General features: G+C 37.6%; 2 protein-coding genes across 4 annotated transcripts; one reads left to right on the top strand and one right to left on the bottom strand.

Annotated features, from left to right (window-relative positions):
• Positions 1–5,122: 5,122 nt before the first annotated feature.
• LOC126783301 (ethylene-responsive transcription factor ABR1-like) lies at positions 5,123–7,629 on the top strand. Its single transcript, XM_050508745.1, has 3 exons — positions 5,123–5,263; positions 5,295–5,982; positions 6,545–7,629. Exons 2-3 carry the CDS (start codon positions 5,451–5,453, stop codon positions 7,381–7,383), a joined length of 1,371 nt encoding a protein of 456 aa, XP_050364702.1. The 5' UTR covers positions 5,123–5,263; positions 5,295–5,450; the 3' UTR covers positions 7,384–7,629.
• A 5,880-nt stretch (positions 7,630–13,509) lies between these two features.
• LOC126784509 (protein S-acyltransferase 8) lies at positions 13,510–19,610 on the bottom strand. Of its 3 annotated transcripts, none has more exons than XM_050509974.1 (6): positions 19,363–19,610; positions 16,644–16,687; positions 16,502–16,542; positions 15,402–15,734; positions 14,988–15,221; positions 13,510–14,392 (listed from the first exon to the last, which is right to left on the bottom strand). In XM_050509974.1, the coding sequence occupies exons 2-6, from the start codon at positions 16,648–16,650 to the stop codon at positions 13,886–13,888; spliced, it is 1,122 nt and encodes a 373-aa protein (XP_050365931.1). In that variant the 5' UTR covers positions 16,651–16,687; positions 19,363–19,610; the 3' UTR covers positions 13,510–13,885. The 3 variants fall into 3 exon arrangements, with proteins under 3 accessions (XP_050365931.1, XP_050365930.1, XP_050365929.1); XM_050509973.1 differs by having other exon boundaries at positions 15,402–15,706; XM_050509972.1 differs by having other exon boundaries at positions 16,502–16,687.
• Between the last annotated feature and the right edge of the window lie 4,879 nt (positions 19,611–24,489).

The following is a 24,489-nucleotide window of genomic DNA, read 5'->3' as shown; positions in this document are numbered from 1 at the left end:
GTGAAGAATATGAAACCATGAAGTAATTTTTTTTTTTGAACGCTTTGATTTGGACAATTTGTCATTTTAGTCTAATAGACACCTATAACAATTGAAAACAAATACTCATATATATCAAACAAAACGGTGTACATAGTCAAAATCTACCACAAATATACATTTGAATAAATAAACAACGTACTATCTAGTAATTAACCTAGCTAGCATTCTAGAAGAAGAGATACTTGGCTGCAGACACGCTATTGATGAAGAAGAGTAAGCTTTGGAAAGGAAGCAAATGAGTAGCATTGGTTATTTAGGGATGCTTGACTAAGGGGATTAGGAGAATCCTAAAAATAAAAATTTAAAACCTAGTTTTTTTCCTTGTCTTGAGCTTGGAGATGCTTGAGTCCAAGGACGTAGCTAACACGGGCTACGGTAGACTATAACCTACCTCAAATTACTAAAAAACTTGTCTTTTTATCTAAATTTTAGTGTTAAAAATTAAATTTTAAATATTAACATACCCCAAATTTCTATATATAGTTCATAAATAATCGTAAATTTTTTTCTATCCCAACCCATTATGAAATTCTGGCTCGGTCCTTACTTGAGTCACCCCAAAAATAGACTAGATCCGCCCCTTGGTAGATAAAGAGTCTATGGAACTAGCACACTGAGACATAAATCAGATCCAATCACTTCATCATTCCTTACTCATAAGGAGAGTCTACAGTATTACTACTACGTACAGATCAGTAGCTAGACCAAGTTAAGTTAATGATGCTAATTACTAAAAGTGACAAGCATAATACATTAACATAGTAGATTAGTAGGGACTAGGGAAGCATTAAAACAACAGTGTTTAGCGACTACAAATAGGGGTGGACACGCAGACCCGAAAACAAAAAAAAACCATATCCGAATCCAAATGAATCTGAAAAAAAAAGTGAAAATTGAAAAAAACCGAACTGAAAATAAGAAAACCGAACCGAACCGATTATGTTTAGGTTGGGTTTTGGATTTAGTCCCTTATAAACCGAACAGAACCGAACCGACCCAAATAACCTAAAGTCAACAGTCAACGTCATCATTTTGGTATATTTTTACTTTTATTATTAATAAAAAGTAAAACGAAAGTCAATATAAACCTAATAGGCCTAATCGATTTTGCGGTCTCTCTCATCTCTCTGACAAAAAAAAAACTTACGGTCCTCTCTTTTTCACTCCTTAATTTAGCGCTATATTAAAAGTTCACTTCATTCCGCATTATCAATCTACATAACTCCTCCTTCCTTCCTCTTTTCCCCTCCCTCCTCTCTCCTCCCTCATCCTTCAATCTCCATTTCATGTTACCTCTCTTTGTACCGTGACTCTAAAAATTGAATTCTCTAATCAATGATTTTATTATTGTTTTATATCCTCAGTGAATAAGTATCAATAACGGCTCATATGAGACATGAAAGACGGTTTGAACAAACTAGACGTCCTACACGACAGACTTAGCGAGGTTCAATTACCTAAACCCACAGGGAGTGCGAACATTTTTGTTCCTCTATGATTTTAATGCAATAGAGTTTTTTGTACTTGAGTTAAATATGGACTGTGAAGATGTTAGAGTCAATTAGGTATGGAATAATCAATTTGACCTTTTGTTTTTCATCTTTATACTAAATTTTGTATTTTGAAATTAATGTCTAATATTACGTATTTTACATACGGATAAAACTGAAAAAAAAAACCAAACTGAACCGAACCGTTCAGATTTGGTCGGGTTATGGGTCACAGTCTCTAAAATAAAAAAACCGAACCGAAATTAAAATTTGAGTTGGATTATGAATTTTGTCTAAAACTGAACCGTAGTGACATGTATCTACCTCACTACACCTACATCAACTCTCACTCGCATACAAGGCATGATTGCGGTTTACGTGGGCTACAGCTATTCGAAACTCAACATGCCTACTCATCACTCCTTCACCATATTTGTATAGCTAATATGCCATATGTACAAGAAAACTAGTTAATTCTTATGATTGGACCCCCTTCCCACATTGAAAGCTTGCAATCTCACAGTATATATAATCTTAAGTAAGTTAATTAACATAGATAGAAAGAATGAACCTTATTCAATTAATTGCATGATAAGATCAATATGCATGAAGCTTTTTCAACTAGTATAGGTTTTTAAATATTGCATGGGGTTTGAAAAGAGAAATTTAAAGTAAAAATCATATAAATCATAATTATTTTGTTATTAAGACTATTTAAGATTTTGATAATCTTCCAAACAAAAAGACAATGTACCAATTATATTGTTGTTACATGTGTAAAATATATCTCGACCCCAAATGTTGGTTCTGCCCTGCTCCTCCACGTAAGCAATAGAGCTCAAATTGCAGAATTGTAACTTTGTAAGACCATCTCCCACCATAAGCTAAAACCATCAATATACCTTACCACCACCTCCCACCATAAGGTATCTCCCATTTCCCCAAAAAATTTTTTGCCTTACCTGAACAGTGGAATGCTATCTATGGTCTTTCATTCCGTAAGGTAAATGGGTTATATTTTTTATTATTTTTTCATTTTTTTTCTCAATCTATCCTCATACTTTTTCTAATATTCCAATTATATCCATTTTAATTTTAGTTACATATTAATTTTCTCTATAAATACCATGCTTATTTTTATTTTTTATAAATAACTATTGTACCATCACAAATCTCGCAGTGAGCTCTTTCATATGAGCCCAATATTGAATATGATCGAGTTAAATTATTTTAATGTATAATAATTACTTATGATTTATAAACGATAATTAACGGCCTCTTCAAAATTTTCTCGGGGATGACCTCCGAGCTCGGAAAAAGTATCATACACACTGATGCATAAAAGTAAAATAACTAAATAATACATAAATATTAAAAGAAATCACTAATCACCGAATTTAGTACTCCTGAAGATCATCATCACCTCTTGATGTAGTGAATATGTGTTTATATAATTTTCAAAAATTTCCGTTAACTAGCCGTTATAGATGTTGACAAAAAAAATAATAGCCGTTTTTTCGATCAGAATTCAAATAATAGCCGTTGTCATCCAAAAATCCTACGTATACCTTACCATTTATACCTTATGGTGGGAGCTTACAAACAAAAGGTAAAAAAGATGCTAAAGAATATGCTAAAGTGGTAAGCCATATATCACTTATACCTTACTAATTTTATCTTATGGTGTGAGATGCTTTGAGCGTTCATGCTGCTGCATAGCTTATGTGAGCATTAGACAATCCCCGTCGCTCTTCAATTAAAAATATTGACATGGTCGTTTAACAAACTATTATACTGATGCGACAGTAGGGATCGGAGATCACAGAAATCCAAGTTTGGACCAAACTTGAGAATGAGAATGAGAATGACAATGTGGTGAGAATCGTGAGTCCACGAGTGTGATATAAGTACGAGCGCTGACCAAAGTCAACAAGATTGACAATGCCGCACCAAATCGGATAATAAGGTTCCTTCCCCATCACGGTCTATCTTTCCCCATATACAATACGACAAGCCTCACCGAAGCTATAGCCTATAGCTCCCTTTCACTTCATTTGGTCCTAAATTAAATTAAAAGATGGAACAATATAATGGGTTAGCTCTGCCTAATTAGTAGGTTTTAGATTTAACAGCGACCAAAAATTATCGGATATTTTCTATTCTCTTTGGTTCTAGTTCATTGTATTAGACCATAATTGTCAATCATTTTCTTAATCATATATCTTGGTTCCATTCATCATTTCTGGTCTTGACTCTATCAACCTTTCTATTATTATTCTGAGTGGTCTTGTATGATGGATGCCTTGTGATTATAATGACTTTGGACGTGTTAATTTCATTAATGTCTCTTTTGATGTTCGCCTGAAATTGATTGTATCTCTAAATTTCTAGATTTATTACATATATGTCCCTTCGGGGACATCCGATAGATTTATTACATATATTTCTACTCCACGTTTTTATCTATTTCGGCCAGCCATGACCTCCAAATTAGTATATAAGAGGGTGTATAACTGATGCGCGCTGTAATGGAAATTAGAGCACGAAAAACTTGTTCAAATTCGACGAAAAAAGTCAGCTCCAAGAGTCCAAGATGCCCCTAGGTTTTCACTATCATAGTCATGAACGGCAATGTGCATGGGATATCTTCAAATATATGCTTCTAATTGTCATACTCTACTGAATTTAATTATATAAATGACGGTCGCAAAGTTATCTCAAATATTCATCAATTATAAGAAACTTTAAGACCTTTCTCTTCATCGAAGATGAATACAATTACAAACAAATACAAAAGAAAACCATCTTATTCATGAGTCAAATTTGAGCGTAGAACTTTAGATTAGTTTGCGCACATGACTTTTCATTGTCCAAATCATGTAACTTAATGGACTAGAAAGTTCCAAGGCAATCTTTCTGAACCATTAAATTTTCGGAACCATTCAATTGAAATTTTCTTAATTTTTTTTTTCGATTCAAAAGAATACAAAATTCCACTTGGAATGCAGAGTGTAACAACCAAAATCAGTCAATATATAATTAGGTAGGAGAGGTTTATACAACTATTACTCCTTCCCCAATTTGATTTATTAATTGGACTTGCTATAGCAATTGTCCACAATCTTACATAAACTAATTATAAATCGTTTGCTATCATCATGCATGAACTACCAAAGTCTAATTAAACAAGTTAATTATCACTTCTGTTTAATTAATTGAGTTTTACACCACACGTTCCTACCTCAATCTAATTAGAATCAATAGGGGATACCCTCCTCAACTAATTAAGACCATATCTTGGCAAATTGGGGCTACGTATATTTATCTCAATCAATTAATCTGCCCCATTAGTAGTTACAAATTTACTACAACTTGAGCTAGACGAAGATGAACTCATACATTTCATAGATATAGATATGTCGGCATAGTCTTGCAGATACAACTCAATTCAAAGATGAACACCTTAGAGAAATAAAAAGTAGTACGCCGACAGAAGTCCCTTTGAAGCTCCATAAAACACATGCACATCAAAACCATCTTCGTGTTCGTGTGAACATAAATTTCCCACTACCTCATTAGCGGCCTCATTCATTCCCCGTTATCTATTTTGGGGTTTTCAGATCACATCATATATATATATACGAAGTTTTGGAGCAAACAAAACTCGTGCAGAAAATCCCAACATATATTGTGTGTTTAAATAATTTCAATACATATCAAATTATCTCAAAGTTGCATGGTAGGATCGAGTCGAGAGTTGAGGCTACACAATATCACTATTTAATTGGCGGCTGATCAAGTTTGAATCGATCCGATTCTAAACTCCTTCGTATATATAGCCTTTGATCTACAAAGGGTATTCTAAATTCGTCAAGACTCGATCTGGGTCAGCCTTACTTTTCCATTTCTGCGATTTACATGTGCTTTCTGAAGGTGGCGAACCAGAGGAGCTCAGGTGACGGCCAACCGTTTCATCAAGAACAAAACGACGACGTTGTCCCGGGGGACTATGAGGAAGCTAGCGGAGAACTGATGAGTAATCAACCAGTACAAGGTGTAGTGCACCGTCAGGCTCTGTCGCCGTCTATGTATATGGGGTATAGTCAGCCGGCGGCGGAGATGTCGGCTATGGTGTCAGCTCTGACGCATGTCGTATCGGGACAGAGACATGTCGTTTCGGGTTCAAGCGGTGGAGTTGCTTCAAGCTTCGGTCAAGTTTATTCTGCGGCTAACCCTCGACCTTTGTCAGCTTTCTCTTCAAATAATAATAATAATTCTTCTTCCTCCTCTGGCTCCTGGGTTGGTCAAAAGAGAGGCAGAGAAGAACAGACTCAAGCTCTGTTGATGGATCAAAGTAATAGGGCTTATAGAGGTGGCTATGTTGATTTCAGAGCAACTCAGCCGGATATCTCAACCGGTGCAACAGCAACTACAACGGCAACTACAACTGGTTAGTATTCATTCAATAAATCGAATTCACCTCCCTTCATTTTATTCTTATCATTCTGGCTGTTCATTCCTTTCTTCATCCAGGAATTTTCAGAAACAATAGATCTTATATATTCCTCGTCTTATACAATTCATTGGATTTTCATATACGTACATAATTTGTGAGTACTTTTATTTTTTGGTACTTCGGAAGTACTTCTATTTATTTTCATATGTACAAATTATATGTTCTTTCCAGAATCAAATAGGGTATTTGCCCATATAGAAATAGCATTAGGATATGCATAAAAGACACTGATATATGATCATTTGCATGGTACCCTTAACTTTTTTGTATGCAAATCTGAAGAGGTCTCTACAAGATTAGGGCTATCATAATCAAATCTGAGAGTGAGATGATCTTTCAAATTATTTACAGAATTTTTATTTATTTATCCTAAATAACAATGAAACCATATTTGCCTCCATAATATATATTATATAAGAAACTTGTATAACTCTCTCAATGCAAATTTTATCTAATCCCCCGCTTACATGTTTGTAAACTTTGTAATTCAATACAGCTGATGAAGATGATACCAAATCTGTGACAACTGCCGCAAGCACCGCCACGGCCACCGCTTCCACCGCGGTAACATTAACACCGCCGTCAACCGCTGAAGCTGTTTCCCAAGAAGAAACAGGCGAGAGAAGACGAAGATACAGAGGAGTCCGGCAGCGACCCTGGGGAAAATGGGCGGCCGAGATTCGTGATCCACACAAGGCAGCGAGAGTCTGGCTCGGCACATTCGACACCGCCGAGGCTGCCGCTCGAGCCTACGACGAAGCCGCTTTAAGGTTCAGGGGAAACAGAGCCAAACTTAACTTCCCTGAGAATGTCGGGTTAATGCCACCCCAGCAACCCCTCCAGAGCTACGCACAGGCCATCAACTCGAATTCTGCACCATCTCATTTGGCGGCAAATCTTTCCATGCGGCCATTGCAGTCAATACCACTGCCACTGCAACACCATCAACCGCTGTGCCAGTCTCAATCTTTTCAGGGCTCCCCCGACTTCCTCAGAGACTACCTGGATTACTCTCATTTGCTTCAGAGCTCGATCGACGTTCCCTCGCAGCAACAACCGCAGCCAACGAATTTGCTGGAGCAGATGTACTACAATTCCCAGCTAGCTTCACTTCAGTCCTCGTTTTTGCAACAGCCACCACCCTCGTCGTCCACTTCGTCTTCCACATTGCCCTCCTCTGCTTCCTCCCCTGCTTCATTTCCTCTGTTTTTCTCGGATCATCAGCAGCAGCTAAGTTTTTATGGGGCGCCGCAGAATCAGAATCCAGGCGGTTCATCCGGCTTTCCCGGACAATCAGGGTCACAATCCGGGCACGATCATTCGTCTTCCGGCTAATAAGTTCATCATTTTTTTTTCACTTAGTTCTTTCTTTGGAAAATTCTAGTATACATTGAATATTTTCTTGTTCCTAGGTTCTGATATCAAATCATATGAATATAGCCTGTATTTTGCACTTAGTTTTTGTTGCTTTATGTACTATGGTAAAGGAGATCAGAAAACCAGGGAAGAAAACAGAGAACTATAGAGATAGAAACAAAGCGGCACTTTGGATTGTAGGTGTTAGTTTGTTCCCATGTTATCCGAAACCATTTCTTAACCTACCTTGGTTCTGAGGTACATTCGAATCATTTATACAATGACGTACGTGTCTTATTATTTTTTCTAAACTTTGTGGTGATGGTGGTGGTGGTTTTCATGTTTATCTTTTTCGTTAAGTTATGCTTCTTTATGGTTGGACTTGTTGTGTTGATCTTAATATCTAACCTATGGAGATAATCAAGATATGGATGCGCATGATCTCAGAAACAAAGTGAGAAATACAACTATGGATCGGATGAGGATGAAAGTATGTGGATCGATAATTACCGATGGTGAATCTTATCCCATGTTACATACTGAATAAGACTTGGACCCAACCTATGTATATACAGCTCGAAAATGATTATATATCTCCCCTTCCAATGATATCCTTTGTGCCATTAATTGAGTAATTATTTTGTACGCCATGTACGTACCGGTAAATATAATAATTTTTCTAATTTACTTAGTTTGTCTTGAACAATTAATGCTCTTGATCTCATTCTAACTTTTGCCACACCAGCCATATTATTTTATTTGGAATGATAATGATCGAGAGTATATATTGTTATTTTTTATGCCTTTCTCTCATACCGCTCAAGGTTCTGCAATGGCATCTAGAGTTTGTAAGAGATGGCCGTGTTACTTCAGGAATCATCTCTCTTTTCACTCGACTAAACTAGGACAATGGCGGGAGTGCTCAACGGGGTTCAAATTCTTAAATTTCCAATTTTGGTCGTAGGTTGGGACATGAACGGAGCCAGGATTTCAAAATAGACTGAACTAACTTACTTTTGATAAAATCGGAAAAAAAAAATGAAAAAATATTAATTGATAATTCTATCATTTATGTGATTATTAAGTGTTTCATACAAATTAATCATTGCACTACTACCTATGAGGCCGCCGCTCTCCCTCCTCCTTGCCCTAGTTATTCTTTTGCTAAGCGGCTATGAGGATTGCATTGGTGATGGCGTTAGATCTTGTGAAGACAACATTGATTGGCTTCAGGCATCGGGACGGCCTTGGCCAGTCCCTCTTTCTTTTCTCCCCTCCTCCCTTGTGGTTGCTGAGGAAGAGATTGATTTCTTCCAATTATGATTGAAAAAACATTGGGTGGCTGATGGCTCCATTACCCTTGACGGTGATTCGACTGCAATTGGATATTTAGTTGTCGGGGTTTGGCAACCTTGTGAGAGTTTGGTGTCCTTTCATGCCAAGAAGATAGTTGATGGCTTTAGGTTAATCCTCTTTGATGGGAGGCATCCGGTTAACAACGACATGCTTTTGGCCAGCAGATCTGATGGCTGGGTGCCGGAGTTGCATGCCAAAATTAACTGGGCCGTGATGTTCCTTTGGGTCATGTTTGGTGCTTTAGTCTTTGGGTGTCTATCGAATGATTTAGTTAGTATTGATCCTGGAGATACCCCATCTGCGTAGGGGGTTCCAGGTTTTTTCAATAAGTGAGTGTAGTGTCACATCTCATTTTCGGGAGTGTCAATCGTGGGCGCCGCTGGTTAAATGAACATCAGACATATGTGGGATTGCTCCAAGATAACAAGTGTGGGAGATATATGGCTGCTCATTCCGAGGGGTTCAGGCAGGCCGACCCGGTTCAGTTTGGGGAGCTTGTCGCTGGTCGGGGACTTAACGTCGAAGAAAAGAGTTGGCCGCCCTACACACAGGTTGGGGTCTGGAGCCGATCCCTTGATGAGCCCAAGGCAAGGCGAAACCAATGCATTGCCCCGTTGGATAAGGCTGGCTCTATGGGGATGGAGCGCCGCATGGACCAAGTGTGGCAGCCGAATGGCTAGGTCCGTGACAGGTGGTATCAGAGCCACCCTAACATCGCTGTCGTTGTGTTGCCAAACGCTCACACGTGTCATCGTGTCCCCAGGATACGGGGGGCTCCGTGGGGGAGTCGAGTAGGTAGGGTTGCCTCCAGGGGGAGGACCGGACGAGAGGATCCGTGGTAAAGTCCAAGACGAGAGATCCGGCACGAAGCATAGTTGGGCGATCTTTGGGAACTCCTTTTCGTTGCTCAGGCATCGCGGGCGTACAAGGGTTACGCGGGCAGCAAGTGGGTATGTCGTGTACGAGGACGTACACCAAGTTTGGTGGGGGAGGATGTCACGTCCCGTTTTCGGGAGTGTCAATCGTGGGTGTCACTGGTTAAATGAACATCAGGCATAAGTGGGAATGCTCCAAGATAACAAGTGGGGCAAATACATGGCTGCTCCTTCCGAGGTGTTCAGGCAAGCCGACCCGGTTCAGTTTGGGGTGTTTGTCCCTAGTCAGGGACTTAACGTGGAAGAAAGGAGTTGGTCGCCCTACACATAGGTTGTGGTCTGGAGCCGATCCCCTGATGAGCCCAAGGCAGGGCAAAACCAATGCATTGTCTCATTGGATAAGGCTGGCTCCATGGGGATGGAGTGCCGCATGGACCAAGTGTGGCAGCCGAATGGTTAGGTCTGTAACAATAGTCTTACATTCAAAGGCACTTTGGTTACTGGTTCTTTCTAGATTCATGTCATGGTTTGCCAGCATTGAGACTATTAGGATTTGGTTAGTTAAGTTTTAATTTGTTTTGCATGGTTCTAATGTCTCGAAGTCTTATGGAAGGTGTTCCATGTTTATGTAAACTTTCCTACTCATCAATATATTGACAATATCACCGTTTTTCAAAAAAAAAAATGTTTCATACTACGTAACAATTACATACAGTGTTTAATTAGCAATTTGATTGTTCATAATTCAATCATCATCATCATCATCATCATCATCATCATCATCATCATCTACTTCTAAATATCTTGCTCCAAATACAAACTTCTCAAAGTTGAAGAGTTTTTACTAAGGGTGTTGTTCTAAGACTTCCAAATTGCTCAGTAGACCTCTTTGCTCACTATACCTCCATTTTTTTCTTTTTTTTAAAACAAACATTTACTCACTAGAGCTCCTATGCAATTTCTAAAATAACCGTTGTCATATTGTTCGCATATACTTTAATAAATTATCCATTACACCTCTTATTCACTCACTGGATCACTATTCCTTGATTTTGTTTCTTCTCTTTTTATATTAAAAGCAAACTTATATTCTTTAATTTTTTTGCTACCAAAATCACTAAACCTTCATTCGTTGGTCTATTTATAAATAATTTAAAATAAAAGTATTTGAATTATATTAATCAACTGATGATCAATTATTTGTTGAAAAATTACATGCAGTAATTTTTTTTTGAATGGGGGATGGCAATGAGATTAATCTATCTCATCAGATCCAAGCCTCAACAAATTTATTGAATTGAAACTTTGCATTGGGGGGGGGAGGAAGTAGGGGTGGGCATAAAAAGCCGAAATCTCGATCACATCCCGATACTGTCCTGAAAGTCATAGAGATGGGACGGAACGAAAGTCTAAAAACGTATGTCTCATCCCGTTTCATAATAGTGGGACGGGACGTGGGACCAATAATTTATATCTCGCTTCGTCTCATCCCGTCCCGCTTTAAATTTCATTTGAATTTTAATCATCAAATACTTCATCATCATCATACATTTATAATTTATGAGAACATCTTAGATGCATTTGATAAGGAAATGACTAACTTCAAATAATGAATCTTGGACCTTGGTTCATTTATTAAAGATAACAAATGCCTGTTAATTTTCTCATTAATATATGGTTCGAGTTATATGATATAAATAAAGACGATTTGTATATTGCAAATTTCTATGAACTTAGCAATCGAAACCTATATAATTATATATGTCTCTCTTGTATGATAACACTAGAATTTTTATGTACAATATGTATAACGTAATAATTTGAATGATTAATTTAATTTTATAATAATTAAACTCATGATATCAAAATAGAAGATGAAAGATATTTGGAACAATATATATGCTTCTTCTATTATAATAATTGGTACTAAAATTTTATTCATAGTAAATTAAATATTTATTATTTAAAGTCTAAAAAGGTGGGATATGCCCGGTCTCATCCCGATCCCGACGGGATTGATCCCGGGTGTGACGAATTTTTAAAAACACAAATCCCGTCCGAACTTAATGAGTGAGACGAGACGTGGGATTAGCCTCATCACGTCCCATCACGTGCCCACCCGTAGGGGAAAGAACCAAAATCCTTAGCTACATGAACAAAATCACTAAGATCCTAAAAAAGAACATCTTGAATAATAGCAGGACTACTATTAGTTCAGTGTCCTCTCTCCTTTCCAAACACACAATTCCTCATTCTCAATCTACACTACTAGAAATTATCCCTTTAGTCACAAAACTATAGGTCACAAACTTCAAATTTGTCACCCAAAATGGTTATAGTCACAAAAATTTTAAGTTCATCACTCAGGATTTCTATTAAAACTACTCTCTAAATTTAACCAAACTTCATCTCCAGCACCACCAAACATTCACTCTGCCTTCCATAGCCCCCAAACCTAGAACTGAAAAACTACCTCTCCCATGCAAACCTAGATTCACACACTACTTATCTTAACTTTTGGTAAAGTCTAGAAACTTTGTTTCCCTCCAAGGTTAAAGATTTTGGTTGGCAACTTCTTCTTCGTCTTCTTTCCACTTGTGACTCCATTTAATTTATACCAATCATCATCCTATTGACCGTTCTTGATTCTATGTTCCAACTCTTAAGAAACAATTAACCATCTTTTTCTTTCTTACCCGTTTGCTCTCTAAGTTTGCAACTCTACCTTCCCTAATTTCCCTCCACTTGGTTTACTACTAACCTAGGTAGCACTCTTTGCTAGTTAGTTGTTTTGTTGAGTACTTGTTTATAGGAACATCTGATTATTTTATGTTTTTGTACTATGAGGTTTAGACTTTACATTCCCCTCATCCTTGTATTCTAATGAAACAAGAATGCTCTCTTGTCCAAAAGCAAAATTAATGAAGACTTGAGGACAGCCATTGAATCTCAATCTAAGAGCTATAATTCAATCAGAGCAATAAAAAAACGTTTAACTCTTTCTCTTCTGTTTTCACTTCTAAATTAAAGAAAAATCTGAATTTTTTTAATACAAAATCCTATAAACACCTTACACACTTCTCACATATCAACATTTTTACCAGAGTTCCAATTAACTTTATTAGTAGTAGATTAGCATGCAAATTATCTTTGATTGGTGAATTGACAAGGAAAGGCAATCACCAATTTTCAATGAATAGTAAATTTAGCAGTACCAATTTTATTGGCAAACTAGCAATTGCCCTTCCCCAATAGGTGCATTTGCTGAGGAATATATCGATTTTTACCAAGAATAAGTTTGCATTAGAATATCTATATAATCACCCCTCAATATGGCTCACTTTGTCGGCACGTTACAAATTTTACAGAGGTGTCACCAACAAAATTTAACGGAAGTGCATTGATAATGGCAAAACGCGAGTTCATGTACGACATTGGTCTTGTTGGAAAGTCGAGGTATCACATTCATAGGTGTCACTAAAACCTTTTTCATATTAAATTCTCTGATTTATTTTCCACATAAATTACTATTTTTACATAATTTTAATCCAAACAGAAAAATTTGAGAAAAAGTATCCTGAAATACCAAATTCTTATCCAAACACTTAAAGCTGCAACTCTTGGAAAATTTTAACCTTTGGATTCAAAAATCCTTTGCGTGGATCGCTTGAAACTGGAAACTTGCGGTGTCGATGTCTCGATGATGTGAAACAGCAGGTCTCAAAGAACGCTTGGAAGGTCATCAAGCTATCTTGAATTATTTATGTTGAACCTTTTTTTTTCCTGAAAATAACAAGAAAAGAAATGCGCAAAAACATAACCTGTATCAGCGGACAGCCCTGAGAAATGAACATCCAACCCATTTGCTTGCACATCTCAGACAAACAAAGACTCACCTTCAACGAGTAACACAGGTATAAAAATAGTGAGTGAAAACGGAAAAGAATATTATATGAAAAATGGCCATGACACTATCCCCTTCATTCCCAAAACAATTACAAACACACCTTCCTATTCTATGTGAAATAAATGGAAACAAACAATCTCACAACAAAAAATAAAGTCATGTACGTTGTACACCTACAGGGAATACATTCAACTCCCCTCGGCATAATTTTAAGTCTCTGGTCAATGGCATTTTCCGTCCCAACCCCAACCCTGGAAATCAACATCCAATACTCGCGGCGCTCAGTCACAGGTCCCCTAGTGCATGTCATCTCAAAAATCAATTACGCAAAGTCACAACCCACTCATAAGTGACGTGCATCCTGTGATGTGACATGACTTCTACTTTCAGTGACATTTTCGTTAGCAAGGACGTCTGGCGCAATTTCCCAGCTCCCACTCCTTCCCCAACTCGAGTGTCTAGCATCAGCTCGAATGGTTGGAGTGCGGTGATCTGAACCAAGGACAGAGTCTGCTTCCAAGGCATTATGCGGTCCATTGCTCCCTCTACTGCGTATGTCCTCATCAATCTCTTCAATATTACGACGCTGGGAAATCTTCAACAGATCTTCACCAATATCTAAATCATCCTCTACCTTTGACCGTGGATCCCCACCCGAATCATCTGGTTCTGCTTCCCGTGCAGTGGGCAAAGGGGGTGGCCTTTGCGCTTCCTCTTCAACAAAATCCCGAAAGTTATTCCGTGAGGGTTTTACTTCTGTGCAAAATACTTCAAGAAAGTTATTTACACAGCCACGATTGTAAACATTAATCCTGTTATCCGCTCTGTACCTGAAGTTTTCATAAGTAGTCTGCAAAAAATAAGAAATGAAATTATTATACTGAAAGATATGTGGTATACCAAGAAAAAGGTCAAAGCAATGGCGTGCCTATTAAAACTGTTAACCAAGGGCCCATTGTACTTTTCACACACCTAAAAAAAGTCATTTAGAGAAGGCAAAAGAAGAGAGCCACTTAAAATAACCACACACTCCCACAAATATTGTATTGCCGCTCCCTTTCTCCATTTTCTACATGTTTTACAAAACTGGGGTGTGAGAAGTAACTATCTTCAGCCATCGCCCCCACATAGAGTGATCTTATGCGTCTATTCTCTGATCCATCTGACAGTATGTGTTTCAACTATCTGTCCTCACTATTTGAGCTACTTCAACATACTTATGTGATAACAATGCTATCCTTGCCAATTTCATAAAGAGCATGTGAGACATTTACGAAATTATTACTACCAATTTCAACATGGCCCTGATACTTTATGGGCCATTTTACTATAACTAGATCTGAAGACCACACGTTTACTAAAACAAGATGAAATAGATCCAACTAGAGTAAATAGGTAGCAATTCATGCAAGCCCAACAAATAAACCATGAAAACGATGTCTGACCTGATTGGTACCAATAAGGTACAAATGGAAGCCAGTCAGTCCACCAACAAACCAAAGTGAAATGAAACAATAGGCCATTAGTATGACTGACACAGGAGATTCTTTCATTGCCTTCCAAACTGTCCCGTCATGATCATTCATCAAAATCTTAATGTGGAGAGCGGATATTGAGAACACGTAGATGCAGAGAAGAGTTGCCGAAGAGACAAACATAAAGAAGAACCGATAGTTGCACTGCATAAACACCAGACAATAACATTTACAAAGGCCTACACAGATTTCTAATAAAAATGCGAACCCGAGGAAGGAACAAGAGTAAGTGCCAACAAGAATATAAGAATTATTCTAAAAATTGACGAACACTACAAAGGGGTCGAACAAATCACACAACCAAAATATTGCAAGTTTAAGTACCTGGCCAATGCATTGCCCCACCCAAGGGCAGTGGTGATCAAAGCGCTCCACACAGTTGTTGCAGATAGAACAATGAGAACAACGAGGAGGGCGATATAGCATACATGTGTCACAATACTTCACTCTTACAGGAAGCCCATTGACCATCACTTCTTTAGTTCTAGGGAATTGAAGGCTTGGAGTTTGTCTCCCACCAACATTACCACTCCCTGGTCTTCCGCTAGCATCAATAGACACTGAGGAATCATAACGAAACTCCTCCTCGGGTGGATGTGAATTTCGAGGAATAATCCCAGGGTCCCGGGCTGAAGTAAGAAAAAGAAGCACCAACACCTATCATGATCAACTACAGAATTAATTTATGCCAAAATCTAGGAGAACAGAAAAAGAGAACAGCAGTCCAAAAAAAAAATCACTCAATAAGAGAAACAATATGGATAAGAAAGCTAATAAAAATCTTCGAATAAAAAAGAGAGACAAATATATTACACTATTCAGAGGCTGATGAAACTATAATCTGAAAGTGAATGGTTGATCTTAACTTCAATGACAATAAACCACATTCCAACAATTACATGATTTTGAACCATTGCCTTATAATCAATGGAGAAAGAATAACTTGTCTAGCATGGCTGTAACTGGTACGACATAAATTTTTTTGTATCAACCGAGTGTCCTCTCTAAGTAAAACAATTCACAAATAGTCTTCATAAAATTCCTGTAATTATAAAAAAGATTATTTGTTCCTTACAGTTTGAATAAAAAACTATATCTATGAAATACAAGCACCTAAGATGAACTTGATACAACACCAGCTATCACATACCACATATTCAATCACAGTACTCAAAAGATAAAAAAAAATCCATTTGAAATTTCAAAAGATTACACAGTAAAATTTCCAGTCAAATGGAAAAAAAAACAGAGGGATGCAGCAAAAACACATTCTACTGCAACGCACTTAACAGATCAGATGCCTATTCATGACCATATTTTCCACGGCAAGTGGGGACTTGTCAAGCACATGATTGTTACTGTTTATTTATTGAAATTATTAATAAAGACGACTTCATATATTTATAAAGGCAGAGGGGACATACGTATATGGTAAATACAATCGCAACCACCAGAATGGCATATCCTGCATTATATGATGGAAATTCATGACGAAGATGCCATGCGACAAATATGCAAAAGATGATAACTGGAGCAATGATCAACAGCAGTGTGACAAGCAGTGACCTGGCATCCGGCCCAAATATCAACCTTCCACCAAAAATGAATTTCTGCACAGGATGGATAGGGAGGAAGATAAGTATAAGATCAATACCTAAGAGAGAAAGACAATCATATATCTATAACAAATGTAGACTTCAACAACTTCATAGAAGAAGATCAGGATATAGCAACACAAGCACAATGCATCAAGCAGACCTATGTACAATTTACTCTATCACATCCTTTCAGATGCAAACATCAAGCTATATTAGTCCATAACACATTGTACTTTTGCACTGCTAAACTTTATATACTGCATCTAAAACATGCAAACTAAGAAGCCCATTGACACATTCAGGTACAAGTAAAACTATCGGTTAGAATGCACTTCTAGTCACGGGGTCCTTCAACCAGACAACACAATAAAAAAATCAGTCATAAAACCTAGTAGATTCATGAAAACTACAACATTTGGATCTATCAAATCAAGAGTGCCCAAATCAGAAAGGGATAGAATTTATTGTAATGACAAGTATTACAATTGCCTACAAATGGAAAATGCCATTAGCCAACACAATTACTTGGTTTTAACCACATTCTCAGTTTAAACATCATTTCAATCGAAAATGAATAATTATGCCGCCTCTACCCATCCTCCGAAAAGCCATCCCAATCTGACACTACAAGCATTGTCACACAATAAAGTAAAATTTTGTCCCCTCGAGGTTTACAGCTCTGCTCAACCATGCCTCATTTACAACTACTGTCAACACCATCAACCTTAGCAACCATCATTCTGCCTATTTCCAATAACTATAATTTCAAAGTCAGCCCCTTTTAACCCCGTGAGATCCATTCACATGAACCCTCTTTTGTTCTACCAGGCAGAAAGTTAATACCTGAATCTAAAAGTTACCATACAAGGACTGTATATATTTCCTGCGATGTTATTATATCACGTCTGTAAGCAAGAATGACAGCCACCATATTTAATTTCTTAATTTAGGTTTGCCGTGTTACGCCTTAACATAACGGTTCTTTAAATATTTTGTATTAATTATGTTGTCTCAGACTTATCTGTCCTTTCTGTCTTGTGCATTCTTAATATGGAATCATGTGGTTTATACCGTAAGAAAACTGCCCAAATTAATATGTTGTCTTCCACTATATCCAGAACTGAAAAATCTAAATAACTTCATGTGATCATGGCAAACGAAATGCATATAACAAATACCCTCATCAACATAGACTACCAAAAACTACTGCCACGTAAAATAAGTCCAGTAAAAGGTATGAGAGTGATGCAAAAGCTCAAACATTTTAAACTCCTTTGTACAGTCATATTTTATTAAAAATAAAATCCACCAAAAAAATTAATACAAAAGACAACAGGACTATTCCAATCGTTAACATCCCATCCTTGTTGTTTTTCCCATTAAAATGTAATTATAATTTTGATAACAGATACCAAAGTTGTAGAACTGGAGAATGGTTTGTTCAAGATAACCACAGAACGCATTAAATTTTAGAGTATAAAATTTAGACTTACTATATTATCAAATAGAAGGTCGCTTCAATTAAAAAAATGTTAAAAATAAAATAAAGAATTCTAGTGTCTACAATTTTACTAGCTACATAGAATGTTTCTGTGAGCAAGTTCCTTTCTTCTCCAAAGAGAAATCAGTCATCAATAAAATAACCAGTTGAAGTCAATTTTCCAACCCAAAATCTGGTAATGGGTGAAGACACCTGCGACCTTATATATCGTGATGAAAGACAACACAACACCAAATTGCAATGGTGGAGTGCCTAATAATTCGTATACTTTGAAAAAAAACAAAGGCTTTATTTGTAGAAGTGATATTATGTATATTTGGTCCTATGTTAGGATCATAAACTAACAATAAAATGGTACTTCAAAGTTTAACCTCTCCATAGAATGAAAAGTAAATTATGACTCTGTCATGGATGTAAATAAATGGATAGCTGGCCAGCAATAAAAGTATAAAACTATCTGGTACATATTATGCAAACAATCTTAAACACTCTACTTATCCATTCTACCGTAAGCCTTAACCCAGTTTTCTTCAACTACATCACTTAACTGTGTTATCAGCCATAGGAAACAGTCTAGGTCATACTTTTAAGCTCTGTTTTCCTACGACCGCATACTCAATCAATCCAGTCGTGATAAACCCATCACATCATTCTCTTGCTTCAGTCCTTGGGTGAACCACACACAAGCCTTCATACAATCCCCCAAAAACCACATTGCAAACACCAAAAGTAAACCACAGTTAAAGTTCGGAATTTTACTACTTAGAACGCTCCGGACAACACACTACTCAACCCCATTAAGCCAAAGCCAACTGTTCAATCGACAAAAGACTCCACATTTCCTCTTCCTACCAGTTACTCGGCAAAATAACAGTTACAAAAGCATCAAATAAACAGCAAACAACAATAAGAGAAAAACACAGCAAACAAACAAACTATGACCAAAGAGTGTAACCGACCAAAGAAACAAACAAACATACCCAGAAACCAATACAACTCAAACCATATGCCCTAAAATCTAATAAACTTGAGACTCAATAAACTTCAAAAACCCCTAAATTTCACCCAATAACACTAACCCACTAAAATTCCCCAAAAACCCAACAAATGCCCTAAATTAAAACTCCCACTACAAAGATCCGAAATTGGAACCCTAGAAGCAAAAACAGAGAAAGAGAGGGCTTACATTACTTCCTTTCCAGACTTGGAAGACGCGCTTTGCCATGAGAGAACCGCAACGCGCTTGGGCAGAGACTTAGGCCGGAACAGAATCGAAGATTTGGAACTTGTGGGCGTTCATCGCATTAACGAAAACCCCCAAAAGCCCACCGGAATCCAAAACGACACTCAAACCCCACACTCTCGGTGATTGAAACGCAGAAATCCGACGTTGGGTTTCGCGCATCAAAATGGGGATGTGGGAAGATTTAGGCGGTTTTTTATTGGGGGACTGGTTTTCTGGGTTGGGGAATACTTTTTCTGTGTGAGAAAATAAACAAAACCTTCTACAATCGGACATATATTATTCCCTATGAAATAAATGAAAAATAAAGCCGTTTGAATTTTTGATTTATAAGTGATTAACGAGTTGTAAGTTTTTACGAGACATTGTAACCGAAAAAGATGAGATGAAATTTGTGGGTTAATTTACTAATATGACCCTTAATCCGTTTTTGACCTTTAAAAAATATTTAAACGCTTAAGCTTTTTTGAAATTAGCTGCCATGTCAGCAAGGGAATGGCGGGACCAGGGGGTCTGAGGGGATATTGATTAATGGAAATTATTTTGGGTGTGGCCAGAGAGAGAGTGAGGTACAAATTAACGAACAGAGAATATTTTGTTGTTTTTTGACTGTTTGATTTTGTTTGACCTTACTTTAGGGATTTTTAAGATGCCAACAAGAGATATATGTCTGGCTGGTTTCGTTAGATTCTCTGAAGTTTAATTAAGATCCTTATTCCATGATCTAGTGATACTTTCATCATGTCATTGAACAAAGATTGTGTCACTGATGTTTAAAACAAGCACCATTGGAGTAATATATTTCAAATCTCCGTTTTCCCTAGAATCAACTAGAAGGTTAGGATGCTTTCAAGTTTCAGGCGGCAGCTATCTTCTTGGGAGAGCATTCGTTCGCGTAGGTTTGAGGGTCGGTTTCGCATGTGACGGTGGTGTTTCGGCGGCAAAGCGGGGGTGTGCTCTCTAGTGCAGGTTTTGTGATTGCACATCTGGTTTTAAGGTGGTCGGCGAGCAGGGGCGGATCCAGGATTGAAATGATGCAGGGGCTTCAATAACGGGGCTTATTTGACATTCTGAAATTAAGCATACTAACAATGAGATCACAACGACATAACAAGCTACTGTATGTAATTAGACATAGGCTATGAAGAGGCACATAACACATTTGATAGAAGAAATGTAATTAGACATAACAAGCTCAAGTGCTAACCAACGTAGCACATTTGTTCCATGGATGTTAATATGGATTGCATATGCTAATTAAGCAACGTAGTACAAAGAGTATTAACAAATAAGTATACCAAAGATAGCAATATGTAATAAAAACAAAGAAACTTTTTTTGGTGAATTAATAATATTTCATAAAAAGAGGGGTAGAAGAACCCAACCAGTTAACCACACAAAACTAGCTACCTAAGAGAGGCTGGTACGTTGAAACGTAGTTATACTTATAATTAGCAGCAGTTACATATTGTTCATTCTGTAGCCTCTGGCCTTCAGATATTTCCAAAAACCCTAGTGTAACCTTGCTCGATGCTAATGGTTAAAACAACAAAATTACGTACAAGGCTACTGCAGGTTTTGTGAATACAGACAGGAGTACTAAATATGGTTGGGTGAAAGCTACTGCAGGATCTACCGATTAGGCTGTGGAAGTCAGTACAAAGAGATCTTATGGTTGGGTGAAAGCTTTGCCTCAAGGCAGTTCTATGGGGAAATTGAACCCTTGCTGCCAGAAATCTCTTCATTGCTATCACTGTCCCACCCTAACATTGTTCACTGCCTTTGTGCGTTTACAGATGAGGAAAATAAAGAGTGTTTCCTCATATGGAGCTCATGAATAAAGACCTTGGCAGCTACATCAAGGAGATTTATGGCCCGAGGAAGCGAATTCCATTCACTCTTCATGTTGCTATTGATCTTATGCTTCAAATTGCAAGAGGAATGGAATATCTCCACTCAAAGAAAATTTGCCACGGAGAATTAAATCCTTGTAACATTTTGGTCAAAGGAAGAGGGTTATCCACAGAAGGTTTCTTGATTGCAAAGATTTCAGGTTTCGGTTTAACTTCTATTAAAAACTCCACACAGAAAAACCCTTCAAATCAGAATGGAAGTCCACCTGTTATATGGTATTCTCCTGAAGTTCTGGAAGAGCAAGATTGCAAGAACACAGTGAAAGTAGTGAGAAAAAGTACACAGAAAAGTCTGATGTTTATAGTTTTGGGATGATTTGCTTTCAGCTTTTAACAGGGAAAGTGCCATTTGAGGATAGTCATCTTCAAGGGAAAGTGCCATCCAGTATTCTCTTATCGGTCAAGCATAAGATTAGTTTAAGAAGAAGATGACCAAAGAAGCTATCCAGGCACTTATTCCTACCTCCACTTCCAACATACATTAACATACAAAGACCTCTTATTACTACAACAGAAATAAGCTTAGCTGCTCACATCTCATCTCACTGGGAGAGAGGAAGAAGAACAGTCTAAGACAGTAAGACGCAAAAAGAAACTTAACAAGAAATCACTTCAGAGTTCAAATCACTTCATTATATTACTCAAAGGTCAAAGCAGTCAAGCACTCAAGCAGATGTCAATCATCAACAAGAGTACAAGACAACAACAAAGGAGTTCGCAGCTGATTGATTCTACTTGAATTTTCAGTCAGATGCTAGGTAATAAGGAATTAAGGATGTCAACTAATGCAAAACGCAAGACTTTGAACAGTCAATGAGATAATTGAATTCAATGTAGCACAAATGCACAATCCATTTGATATAAATTACATCAATCAATCAAATTGAAAATCTGAAATCAGAGAAGTGAGAGAACCTTTTTGTGGTGAAATCGACAGAGCCCGAAGGTGAGGGTGGGAGGAGCGTGGACTGTGTGGACGTATGGCGGAAGGCGCGAAGGACTAGAGGCAGACGGAAGTCACAAAACAGTGGGCGGCTGGGCAGTGGGCGCTGAGCAGCAGACCAGCAAGCAGCAGTCAGCAGAGGGTTTCGCGTGAGGAGAGAGACGAAGGACGAACGATTGGAATGAATGGATCGAACGGTGGCTGCGACGAGAACTACTCCAAAATCCAAATATCTAATCTTTTTTTTTCTTGGGCTAGCTAATATATAATAAATTTTTGAAACCTAAAATTTAAGCATGGGCTCTAGCCCAGGCAAGCCTTGGGCTGGATCCGCCCCTGTCGGCGAGGCAGGTCTTGGCTACAACGTGTTACCGCTATTCTCAGGAGGGGGGGATCAAAAGCTTATTTGCAGCGGTGACTCTTGCTTCATATTTCGGATTGCTTGGCTTAGGCCAATTCTCTCTATGTTCTCCTGAGTCTTCTTCTATTCTAAGTAGTGACAGCATAGCTTTGTTGGGATCTTTGAGAAAAAAATTACAAATTAGGCAACACAAGCAAAGAGGCATGGCTGCTTGTCTTGGGTAGGTCTTCGAGTAGATTGTCATGGCGGGGTAGAGAAGATATCCCTTGAAGTAGTGAAGGATGCAACAAACAATCGAGGTCGGCAACTGACTCGTCTGGTAAGAGGATGAGGAGAAGGCTGGGCATGGCCCTTTTACGGCTAAATCTCCATAGGCGAAATTTATTCTTATCTGTCTTAAACTTGACTGGTTCAGGTTTAGCCCTTAAGGGCAACTCCAACTATGGTTCTGTAAACCAAGACTAGTCCTATAATTGAGAAATCCATCTCCAACAGGCAAATATAGGGGGTGCTAGTCTCTGAAATATAACACTCAGTTCTATTTAAAGTCATATATCTAAGCCAATTCCAAGACCAAGACTCAATCAATTTGTGAGTCTTGCATCTGTTTGGTGGGTCATTGTTTTGGTGAAACAATACAAGATTAGTAAACTAATCAAGTATATTGAGTATAACACCCCATATAAGACCTTATTGTTGGAGATGAGATTTATATGACTCATGAAAAGAGTGTTAAAATGAGAATATCACCCCCAAATAAGATTTTATTGTTGGAGTTGCCCTAATTAAAAAGTGTTAACAGGTTTTGTTTAGGTTATTCCGTTGAGCTTCATCTCAAAGAGTCAACATATAAATAACCAGGGTTCTAGTTTTATTACTAGGTTTCTAGAGTATTGCTAGGTTTCTAATAATTTGATTTGAACATATTACTTTTTACGTAATCCTTGGGAAATGTGTTTATGTGATTTCGTACTTATTCCCATTTAATACATACTTCATATTGTAATTTAAAGGAAACAATAGTGCTGAAAAAAAAATATTTCTCTTCTCCTTAGCTCTGTTAGGGTTTACTCGGTGGGGCAAGTTTTTCGACAAAGTCTGCAAAATTGGCTAGCGTCGGTGAAAATTCAGGTCGATGGTCCAGAGATTTCTCTTCTCCTCAACCTAGTTGGTCTACAGATGGCTCTTCTGGCCCCTTTGTTCTATGGTTTTTGACGCTGGTGTTGGTTATCAACGATGGTGGTACTTCTATTATGGGATCAGATGTGTTTTGGGGTTCCACGAGCATCCATGGCGAATCTCTTGTTCCCTGGCAGTTGCCTCTCGTGGGTGAGGTTAAGATGCTTGCTTGATCGATCTTGTCACGTCCCCAAATCTGAGACCACTATTATATGGAAATATGGTTCCTGAATTAGAGGTGTGACCTTAAAACCAATAAAATTTCCTCAATAAAACTGATAGAAATATATGTATGAATAATACTTTTATTAGGAAACAGAATCAGAGTTTTTTTTTTCAATACAGCGGATTTAGAAAATACTGAAAATTTAGCGATGATACATGAGTCTCACATTTATTGTCTTGAAATAATAATTGAAGAAAAACCATCATTTTATTTAGTAGATTCATCATATTCCCAAACATCTACTCATTACCTGAAAATAAGATTGTGTAGCATCATGAGTAACAGAGACCCAGTAAGTACATAATACATTCTTATAATAATTTAGCGAATGAGAAATTCAAATATAAATAACCAAGTAAAATGTACCAAGAACCAGATGTATTTGGTCACACGAATTCTTACTTATGTATATATATATATACATATCAACATCAATATATTTAATTAA

The sequence above is a fragment of the Argentina anserina genome, chromosome 2 (assembly GCF_933775445.1).
Source record: "Argentina anserina chromosome 2, drPotAnse1.1, whole genome shotgun sequence".
In the NCBI taxonomy this organism is placed as follows: Eukaryota; Viridiplantae; Streptophyta; class Magnoliopsida; order Rosales; family Rosaceae; genus Argentina; species Argentina anserina.
This window is presented reverse-complemented; position numbering and strand designations above follow the sequence as displayed.

Coding starts and splice junctions, on each gene's coding strand:
- LOC126783301 (XM_050508745.1), top strand. CDS start 5,451: ATGTGCTTTCTGAAGGTGGCGAACCAGAGGAGCTCAGGTGACGGCCAA. Junction 5,983..6,544: donor TACAACGGCAACTACAACTG/GTTAGTATTCAT, acceptor AATTCAATACAG/CTGATGAAGATGATACCAAA.
- LOC126784509 (XM_050509972.1), bottom strand. CDS start 19,401: ATGGCAAAGCGCGTCTTCCAAGTCTGGAAAGGAAGTAAT. Junction 15,222..15,401: donor TGGGGCAATGCATTGGCCAG/GTACTTAAACTT, acceptor GTGTTTATGCAG/TGCAACTATCGGTTCTTCTT. Junction 14,393..14,987: donor ACCTTATTGGTACCAATCAG/GTCAGACATCGT, acceptor TATTTTTTGCAG/ACTACTTATGAAAACTTCAG.